The sequence below is a fragment of the Oculina patagonica genome, chromosome 5 (assembly GCF_052425735.1).
Source record: "Oculina patagonica isolate OP01 chromosome 5, crgOcupat, whole genome shotgun sequence".
Classification (NCBI taxonomy): Eukaryota; Metazoa; Cnidaria; class Anthozoa; order Scleractinia; family Oculinidae; genus Oculina; species Oculina patagonica.
In genome coordinates, this window is record NC_135762.1 from 2,475,512 (window position 1) to 2,485,827 (window position 10,316).

General features: G+C 41.6%; 1 protein-coding gene and 1 pseudogene across 3 annotated transcripts in view; both read left to right on the forward strand.

Moving 5' to 3' along the window:
* LOC144654677 (nuclear pore complex protein Nup98-Nup96-like) overlaps positions 1-7,404 on the forward strand; it is a 29,842-nt gene extending 22,438 nt beyond the window's left edge. For all 3 annotated transcript variants that reach the window (XM_078514878.1, XM_078514881.1, XM_078514880.1), the window contains 12 exons: positions 74-253; positions 731-912; positions 1,348-1,411; positions 1,830-2,035; positions 2,744-2,899; positions 3,006-3,135; positions 3,277-3,400; positions 3,757-3,845; positions 4,274-4,324; positions 4,977-5,080; positions 5,480-5,543; positions 6,515-7,404. In XM_078514878.1, the coding sequence (XP_078371004.1) occupies positions 74-253; positions 731-912; positions 1,348-1,411; positions 1,830-2,035; positions 2,744-2,899; positions 3,006-3,135; positions 3,277-3,400; positions 3,757-3,845; positions 4,274-4,324; positions 4,977-5,080; positions 5,480-5,543; positions 6,515-6,664 (1,500 nt within the window). In that variant the 3' untranslated portion in view covers positions 6,665-7,404. The remainder of the gene's footprint in view (positions 1-73; positions 254-730; positions 913-1,347; positions 1,412-1,829; positions 2,036-2,743; positions 2,900-3,005; positions 3,136-3,276; positions 3,401-3,756; positions 3,846-4,273; positions 4,325-4,976; positions 5,081-5,479; positions 5,544-6,514) is intronic.
* A 1,555-nt stretch (positions 7,405-8,959) lies between these two features.
* LOC144654745 (uncharacterized) lies at positions 8,960-9,836 on the forward strand (annotated as a pseudogene).
* Positions 9,837-10,316: the final 480 nt, after the last annotated feature.

A 10,316-nucleotide genomic window follows, 5' to 3' on the forward strand; every position in this document is an offset into this window, starting at 1 on the left:
ATATTTACTGCTACTCACCTCCATTTCAGTGAATAGTTACTGTACACTGGTATTTGTTATCGTTCTCTTTCAGGAAAGCGATCACTTGAAGTGTATCTTCAGTTATTTGACCGGCAGGCAGATCAGCAAGGCTTGTCAAGTGGCACAGCAACATGGCGACTATCGACTGTCACTTCTGTTGTCACAAGTCACAGGGAATGCAGTGACAAGAAATCTTCTCTACAAACAGCTGGCTGACTGGCAAGAGTTAAAGGTAAACAAAATCTATCATGAACATTGTGCCTTTGGTGTTTTACTGTGCTGGTGGAAACGTTGCGCCATTTTCAGTGAAAAGTGGATGATGCTGTGAAATTCCGACATTAACTCCCCCCGGAAAATAAGCCCAGGTTCATGTGATCATCGTAGAACATATTTTGTGTTCCATATCGTTGTGGTTAAAGCGTTTTCAAAGTCCAAGTACCATATGGTGTTCTTATCTTTACTTTATCTTTTTCGAACGCAAAATCTCTTCCATTAATTTTTAAAACGCATTTTTTCTTTCCACTTGGCACTGCTCAGTTATGCATGATCTTTAATATTGATTTTTTTTCTGCCATTGTTAGTCTGGCCCCGGTTGTTCAACGAATGAATAACTAGATAATTAAAAGCTATCCAGGGGATAAATTGCTATCCAGTGGATATTATCCACCCTGACCTGCCCTGACAAAGTTTTATTCATTCTTTATCGCAGGCGGATGTTTTCATTAATCCAGAGAGAATAAAAATCTACGCTTTGCTCGCTGGCGCAATGGTGTGGGATATATCACGTGACACGGCCAATATACCACGTGAGGAACTTCAAAGTATATCACGTCACGTGGTCAACGTCTGCGAGAGACTGGATTGGAAAAGAGTTCTGGCTGTTCACTTGTGGTAAGGCTTTGTTGGGAGAGGAAAATTAACTTTTTGAGAGTAAACACAGATCAAAGCTGTAACGCAGTGCCTTCATTGAATTACAAGAAACCTAGAGTAAGGGTGATTTCAATAGTTGTATCATATATGTTTTTTTAATAATTTATCTCTTTGTAAATTTTTACGCAATTCAGTTTTAGACTGTCATGTAAAAATATCAATTAAACTATCTATCTATCCAAGGGTGCATAGCGTTTCCTTTCTTTTATTAAATCATTCGTCTACGGTTAAAATCATGTCTACAAAATTTGATTGAGCCCACAGTTTTCAACAAGGTTGTTGCTTAGCAACATGACATCAAGCTGACACAACAAGATTTTACTTTTCAAGTCCGTATATTCTAGAGGAAATTATTTCCAGTTCTTGTCTCGATGAACTGATGTTTTTCATTGCCAGGTACTACTGTTCGCCAACATCTTCAATATCAGACGCTTTAAGAGCGTACGATACTTCTTTCAAGGTGAGTGTTGTTGTATTTCTATGGTAATAGGAGGTCTGAAAAGCGATGTTTTGTACAATAATCCAACTGTTTTATTCGAAGAATTTGTAACCGTTTCACTTCCAATAAAGGCATCCTAGTTCTCCATGCTATTCTCTTTTATTTCTGTTATTTAACTTGGGAGAGTTTGTTATTTAATGTTCTGTTACGCTAAAATAAAATGTACGAAACGTTGCTTAGTGTAACACCTCAAGGCAACCCATAAAAACTCCATTGCAGCGTCGCCAAAAAATAAAACTTGTATCGCAAAGAAATTGCGAGAGACGTTGCACCGCCCCAAGTCAAAGCAAATTATTTTGTTTTAGAGATTCGATTTGCAGTAATTTATTCCCACCATTTTGCACCACCATCTTTATTCACTTTCCTTGATCTTCTGCAGGGAAGCACGAACAACGGTAGATACGGCGCTCCTCCTCATCCGCCATTTATGGAAGACGAGGACGAACAGACGGATGAAGAAAACAAGTTCGTTACAAGAGATACCTGTTATCATTTGTTAAAACTCTACTGCAAAAGATCGCACAGACTGGAGAGACTTCTGTCGCCGTCAACTTCCACTGCATTGCAGCTGGATTTTAGACTGAGGTAAATGTTTTCTTTTTTCAGTCTAGACGTTCTTGGCAACAAAGAAGAACAGTTTACCTTTTCTTCGCCAAAGACAAGGAACGGGGAGTCGCGCCCCACTCACTCTTTGGGTGAAATTTTTACTCACGACTCGCCCTATTATTTCTCGTTCGTTTGCGTTTGATGCCAGTATGAGAGCGAATTTCTGATCGTTCGAACGACAAGAAACATCTCTCCTTTACGATGCTTGTTTATGCACTTTCCAAATCGTTCGCTTAAAAAATCTTGACAATAATAAGGTCCACCTCCGGTGTTTCTAACGGGCTCTTTGAGGCGGCCAATTTCAAACATATTTTTAATAATGATGCAGTTAAATTTCCGCAGTTGAACATTGATATTTATTGATCTCTTTGATTTCCCTCATTTCTTTTGGAAAGACAACAATTACTTTATCAAATCCTGTGGATTTCCCAAGCCGTTCACTTAGAAGCGTTAAAAGTACATGCAAATACCATGCCTTGGAAAATGTTATCACCTTCAATTAGCAACTGGATGTGTTTTTTTCCCGATAGAGGCTATTGAGCCAAATCAGGAATAACACGGTCGCAATAAATAACATAGATGTGATAACTGCGTGGAAAAGACCAACGAGAGCAAAATACGACATTTTTTGAGCGTATACAGTGCTCTTTGCGTAATTGTAATTAGTTTGCTTGTTTCTCTTTCCAGCTGGCATTTGTACCAGGTCCTTCAATCGCTCGAGTACACGCATCTTTCCCAGGAACACGCGGGAATGTTACACAGTGGTTTTGCTGCTCAGCTGGAGGGACTGGGTCTGTGGCATTGGGCTGCTTTCGTCTTGTTGCATATCCAAGAACCAGCGCGGTATGTTTTCTTTTTGTTTTTTCAAGAGGAAAAGAGGACAGTTAAATGAAACTTTGACGTTATTATTTATTTTAAGATGTTTTTTCATGGTGTTTTATATCACCAGGCGAGAGCACGCAGTCCGGAGCCTTCTGTGTCGGTACTGCAGTTTGTCAGCGGATCATGCGTACGTGGAGAAAGAACGATTCATGTTAGATGATTTGAAAATTCCCGCCGAGTGGATACACGAAGCCAAGGTAGGTAGAACTGCTTCTTAAAGAAAGGTTTTTTTTTTTTTTTTATCATTTACACAGCGGAACTGAGCGTGCCTGCTATCGAACGAACGCAGAGTAGAAGCTGCAGAGTCTAAGCTAAAGCGTGATTTTGTTTTCCTTCAGGCTTTGCGTGCACGCTTCGAAGGAAGAACACGTGAAGAAGCTTTTCATCTCGTCAAGGCGCGCCACTGGAGCCTGGGACATAACGTTATTCTGCGCAACCTTGTTAGTGACGCAATCATCAACGGTAAGAAGATAAACGTAAATAAAGCAAAAAGAAACAAGCAAGCAAGCAAAAGAAAAACATCAATTGATTTTATATCGTCGGCATGTCAATCCCTGGTAAATCAATTGTACCTTTTGGAAATGGTTCTTTCTGAAGTAATTGACTGGATATTTTAACGTATAGAAGTTAACAAAATGACGTAAGGAATTCCTGCTTACATCAAACAAATTTGTTGGTAAAGTGGAAAACTGTCATCAATCTGAAGACGAACTTGTACTTACAAGACAGACATGTTTCTGTTTTGGTTCAATTTCTTTCTTTCGAACTTCCATCTTTAAATTCAAAATGATTAATTTGTCCATATTGTTTCTTCATAGCGGAATACGACTTTTTAAAAACGTTGCTAGGAGAACTGGAACCAAGGGATCGTAGTTCAACCGTGAGAGACTGGGCAACAGGCGGCCAGGTTAGTCCTTGACAGATTATGAAAAAAAAAACAAAAAGGATTTAGTGTTAACCCTCCCCCCTCCCATTTGTATGATATGTTTTTTTTCGCCTGAAGCGATGCTTAAATAATTCCAGGATCACCATAGAAAACAGGAAAATGGTGTCGAGGGGAGTGAGGGGAGCTATAAAACGTCTGTTGCTTAAAAATTTCCGAGGCTAAACTATGTTCATCCACATGCGGGTTACACATTTTTTATCACATACGAAGTATCTTCCATATCTGTAAATTGCATAGCAACCACTGTAACAACAGTAAATTGCGGGCTCGATGGCCTTTTTGTTTGCCAGAAAACGGTACAGACACGCTCACAGGTCTGCACCTAAGGGTATGGACTTTCGTTTTCATTTGATGGATTTTGCTTTTGTTTTTTTTTCTTTTTCAAACAGGTCTTTTTGGATTACCTTGCCCTTGTGGAAAAGTTCCAAGACATCACAAAGGTAAAATTGGCTGATGCATGTCATGCAATGTGACTCTCTGCTCGGATGATTGTGAAAACTAGGAGAGCTGGGAGAGTTTGAGTAGATAAACGATGATGTGTTTCGTTCAGTGAAGTGTTTTACTAAAACAAAATACAGAATCCAGTGAATTTCTTTGTTCCCGGTTGTGTTAAATCCCTCGAAATAAACCTTGCCGAAAGTATGATGGCTTTCCCAAGGATGATTCATGATTCATGAGCTTAGAATCAAGACTTGAAACGAAACACAGTGATGACTAGTTCTGATCATCGCAGGGGTATGTGCGTGGCCACCCATTAGTGGCGATGCGATGAAACCTAATCTGAAAATACCAGTTCTCCTAAATGATCTGCATAATTTTACTCTAATGAAAGTTGTGAGAATTTAATGATACATCAATACAAGCTCTCTTAGTTGATAATTTTCTTTATTTTCATCGCCTATCTGCCTGACAATGTATCAGATAAGATGCGGATCACTTCAAGAGATTTTTCTGGAAACATTCTATTCTTGGTCTGATTCGAAACGGTAACGATGGATCCGTAAAAAGAGGCTTAGATTCAAAGGAATGAAATTGAAAAACTCGGGCAGGTGAAAGTGATATATTTCATACGCCAATTATTTTGTATTGTAGGAAAACTTCGTGCCAACAAAGTATGACTGGGAAGATATCCACGCCGAAGTTTCTTCTCTTTGTAGGAGAATCAACAATTTACCCTCCGACACACCCAAGAACATGTAAGTATACTAATAGACCCATTACAGTGAACTGTCGTTATAGCGGACACGCTTGGGGCGTCGTTTAGTGTCCGTTATAGCGAGAGTCCGTAATAGTTAGAGTCATTTCCAGTCAAACCTCTTTCACCGGGAATCTGGATTTTGTCCGTATAAGCGAGTGCCCGCAATAGCAAGGTGTCCGCAAGGCGAGAGTTGACTGTAATCTGATCCACTATGTGGAATAAAAGCTTAATGATTCAAAACCGCAAAACAAGGAAGGGGACTTTAAGGGATAAAATTTATTCTATCTCTTTTTTTCTCGCTCCACAGTCCATTTGGATGTTAAGACAGACTGTTCGCATTAACAGCGTGCTCGGTAGATTTACATGTTGCAATTAGATCATTTTTCCTGTGTTTCAGGTTGTGTCAATACGATATGGCTAAGATGTGCGCCAATTTTCTGAAGATTGTCATGAACGAATTGGTGAGTAAACAAGTGCAGCACGGGAGGGGGTGATACTTCAGTGGTTTGTTTAAACGTCTGCACCTGCTAAACTAGTAGTTAAGCAAAGTTCCTGTTCCTGCTCTTCGTCAGAACGTTCTGGACTATTTGTTCGTTTCTCCGGTCTCTCATCAAGGCAAAATAAAAAGAAAAAGAAAACAAGGATAACTGGAAACCGAATTAAATTGTAGGCGCTATCTCTTTCGGTCTGTTTGCTTATTTTGGAAAAGCATTTACCATAATTCCACGGTCATTTCAACTGTTTTTTTTTTCAGCAAATGTAAGAGTTCTTAGCGCTTTTTATCTTTTTATCATTGTAACAATTTTAGCAAATTATCTATTTTTAGCAATTAGTTTAGCGTTTTTTTTTTTACCTTAATATAGTTTTAATGTTTTTATCTACTAGTATTAATGTTTTATTTACACACGACCCCACAAGCTATGTAGCTTTTTATCCCACCGTGTCTAAATAAAGGTTTTGTTGTATTTTTGTTGTTGTTGTCGTTTTCAGTAAATAATAGAGATGGTAAATTTTAAGCTCGGTAATAAATAATGAAGATGAAGTATTCAACATGACACGAGCATGGGAAAAAGAAAAATTCTGAGTCCCCGACGGGAATCGAACCCATGGCCTCCCAGATACCATCTTTATTATTTACTACAAACTTGATGAATTCGACATTGCTGATCCTAGCAGTATGCAGGACGCGTGTCACATATCAACCTAGTAAATGGCCCAGCTCACCACGAGTCTCTCGTAGCTCAGTTGGTTAGAGCGCCCAACCGGTATCTCGGAGGCCATGGGTTCGATTCCCGTCGGGGACTCAGAATTTTTCTTTGTCCCATGCTCGTGTCATGTTGAATACTTCATCTTCATTACTCTCGTTTTCATTTGTTACTGAGCCTTAATTGTTTAAGCAAGCAGCTAATGGTTTCGTTTGGTTCTCCTGTAGACGGACCTTGCAGATGAAAGGGAGGCCCTTTTGCCGACTCACGTGCTGGTACCTCACGTGACTAAGCTACCCATGCCCGAGGACTGCACTCTGGAGGAACTGCGTCAACTGATCCCGAGTTATATCACAGAAATAACTACTGGCTATTAATACTGCGGGCAGTGAAGAGAGCAGGCACCAGGCCTAATGGCTAAAAATCCGAGGAAACGGTTGATGCTGCGAGACGAAACAAGTAACAGACATTTGCGAGGAAGCATTGACAGGCTTACTGTTAGCGGTAGCCTTTGTAAGATCTTACAGTGCAAAGCAGTAAAGTTTCGTGCTAAGTGGCTGTAAGAAACGAACTAATTGAAAGCTTAACCAAATAACTGCAGCCGTAGATTTCCCAATGACTCAGAAAACAGACAATTCAAGCTGAGCCGTTACGTTTTGTGTGAAGTTCGCTGCTATTAGAAACTTGTAATTTGAAAATTTAGCCGAATAAGTCAACAACTTCATCCGTAGCCTTTCCGCGAGCTCATTGTACAATGCAGTGAAGGCTGGTGTGAAGTTAACAGAATCAGTGAGGGTTCTCCCACGAGATAATTCCTGCAGACATTTTATAGTTAATAACACTGCGGGATGACACCCCGGCGAGTGACAGGATTTAATAGTCTGAACAAACTCTTTTGTCGGGGAGAGATGGAGAGAAGGCCGTTGAGTGTGGAGAAGGGGGTGGGGGGTGGGTTGGGGCTTTTCTCTTCACCCTATCCCCCACCTATCAGCCCGTTCACAGGCCAATTGCTATGAATCGGTGCATGTATAAATGATTTATTCATGATTACTTTTATAAACACTCCTAACCATCCGCCGTCACTGTTAATCTAAATAAAGAGATTCTTTTTCTGGAAGTTTTAATGTTCTTGTTATTGCTTTCTTGATTTCCTTTTATTTTGGGATGTTTAACAAGTTTATGAAGCTTGCGAACGCAGATGGGTTCCCCCAACTCGTAGAACAGTTATTTCATTGTCTTATGATTTGATGCTCTTTTTATACATGCTTCACAGTTATAAACCTTCACATTTAGACTAGCACCAAGTCGCCATTTTTATAGGTGAGCGAAGCGAGCCGAAAGAGTGCGAGTGGAGAGTAACGTTTTTATGAGTCAAATGAGTTATTGAGTCAAATCTTAAATTAAAGTTATTAATTTGAAAATAGTGCTGGCCTTACTAACAAATAAAAGCAAGCCACAAGCAAACCAGAATGGAACTAAACGCAAGAAAACTGGAGTAAAACTAACCACAAGCAAATCAGAGTGGAACTTACCGCAAGCAAACCAGAGTAGAACTAACCATCAGCAAAGTAGAGCGTTTCTTTACTTCTATAAAGGGAATCCGTGGTTCAATAGATAATAACCTACTTTGTGGAAAATCATCTTGACTCATGATTCATAGACTCATTTGGCTTATAAAACAGGGGACTTTGTGCGCGAGTGACGAAGTCGCGAGAGGTACCTAAACCGTGCGTCGAAGGACTTTGTGAAAGTCTTCTTCACATTTTGTCTCTCTTAGCGAGGCTTTCGAGGACAAGAAAATTTTCCTCAAATTGGACCATTTCAACTTCAGAGTACATGTATCTATTTTGATGTTTCGAAAACTATTGGGTTCGCTTGTGTGCGGTGATTTGGATATTGTGCTTTTAATCCCTTTGTTTCTCTTTTTACGATATTTGCATTTGGGGAAATGAAAAAAAAAAATGGTCACGCCATCCTCAGCACCATATTGTCACGCACGTGGTTAGTGTCACGTTTTAAAATACATCTCATAAGCGACTTCTGAAGAATTAATCATTACTTTTCTGCGAGATCTCTCCTCGATCAGAACTTTAATTCTACGTGGATCAAGGTGTAAGCTGTGACTTATATTTAACAGTAACATTTTTTACCGCAAACAGTGAAGAGTTTTATTAATTTCTTGGTTTCTCGGGACCGTTGTTTCTGGGAACTTTGTTTCAGCGACGTTCTAACTTGTTTCAAACTTCCGTTCTGCAGAAAGCACGATCAGCGCTGCGCTATTTACAGTTACTCGAGGTTCTTTAATACTCATAATTTAGTCAAAAACAAAGAAAGCGAAGAAGTCTCGGTGTTTTAAATTTGTTTATTGAATATAACCAAATTGCGAACAACTTTAAAACAGTTTGAAATACTTTGGAAGACGCGAACCTGCAGGAGGTCACGTCTGTTCTGAGTTACATCGCGTGACGTCATCATAACCCTCTCTCGTATATATTGTTAGCAAGCAAGGTCTGAGATTGATTGGCGATCGGGAGTCGAGAATACACAAGTCTTATGATCGATCCAAACAGCTTCGAAAACACCAAGGCGCAATCACTTTGAAATACTTTGAAACACTTTTGTTGCTACATTGTGTGACGTCAACATAACTCGCCAGTTCTAGTTTCTTTCTCTCGTATATATTGTTAACAAGCACGTTCTGAGATTTATTGTCGATGGGAGATACAGAAGTGTTATGATGGACCCAAACAGCTTCGAAAGCATCAAGGCAGCTGTAGGGCGACAGAGATTTAAGAGTGAGAAATTAGACGCGCTGCAGGCTTCTCTCACTAGCTCGTACGGTTTTCTCTCCGCCGACCAAGTCGCCCAACTTGTTGAAGGGAGTTTACTGAAGATGACAAACTAAAAGCTGTCAAGGTTTGTGCTCCGCGGATGTACAGCATCACATGCGAACAAGCCGCGTCCATACTTCATGTTTTCTCAAACAACCTATCAAAGCCTAAAGCGTTGGAAATCATGGCCTGTCACATCGTTGACGACAACTGGCCAGCTTTTGACAGCGTGTTGCGCTCTTCGAGTGACCTGAGGAGGCAAGCGAAGGAGATTCTTAAAAATCGCCCCCGCTCGGGGCCACAGACAGGACCTCCGCCCCAGCCAGGAGTTTATCCCTCGGGTGTTGGACCTCCGCCCGGAGGTTTCCCTGGGATGGCACCGCAACCCGGAGGTTACCCTTCTCCAGCACCGTATCCAGAACCATCGCCTTATCCAGGACAGAGCCCCTATCCTGGAGCAGGGCCATATGGAGGGGTGTACCCTCCAGGGCATTCTCCCTATGCACCACCCGGCCTGGGGGAGCCCCGGGGCAGCCCCTCCACAGTACCCAGGGGCAACCCCTCCACTGTATCCAACTGGTACAGTGCCACCGGCTGCAGGTCAGCCTCCCTATGCACCGCCCTTCCCAGGGGCAGTCCCTCCACAGTATCCAACTGGTACAGTGCCCCCTGCCGCCGGTCAGCCTCCCTATGCGCCGCCCGGGGCAGGACCAAGTAGCTTCGTAAAGATTAAGAGTGCTGTGGAAAAACAAAACTACAAGAGCGAGAAATTAGACACGCTACAGTCATCTCTCTTCAGCTCCTGTGAGTACCTGTCTGCCGACCAAGTCGCCCAACTTGTTCAAGAGTTCAGTTTTGATCTTGAAAGACTCCAGGCTGTGGAGATCTGTGCACCAAAGATGTACAACACCACATGCGACCAAGCAGCGTGTATTCTTCGTGTTTTCGATTTTGACCCCGCGAAACTAAAAGCATTGGAAGCTATTGCATGCCACATCACCGACAACAACTTTGCAGTGTTGGACAGCGTGATGAAATTCGAGCGCGGTCGGGCAAGGGAAATTCTTATGAATCGCTACCACCCGGGTCAGCAGCCAGGACCTCCGCCCAAGCCAGGAGACTACCCGGGTGTTGGATCCCCAGCCAGATCATTCCCTGGGATGGCACCTCAAAAAACCGGAAGCTACTCTGCATCAGG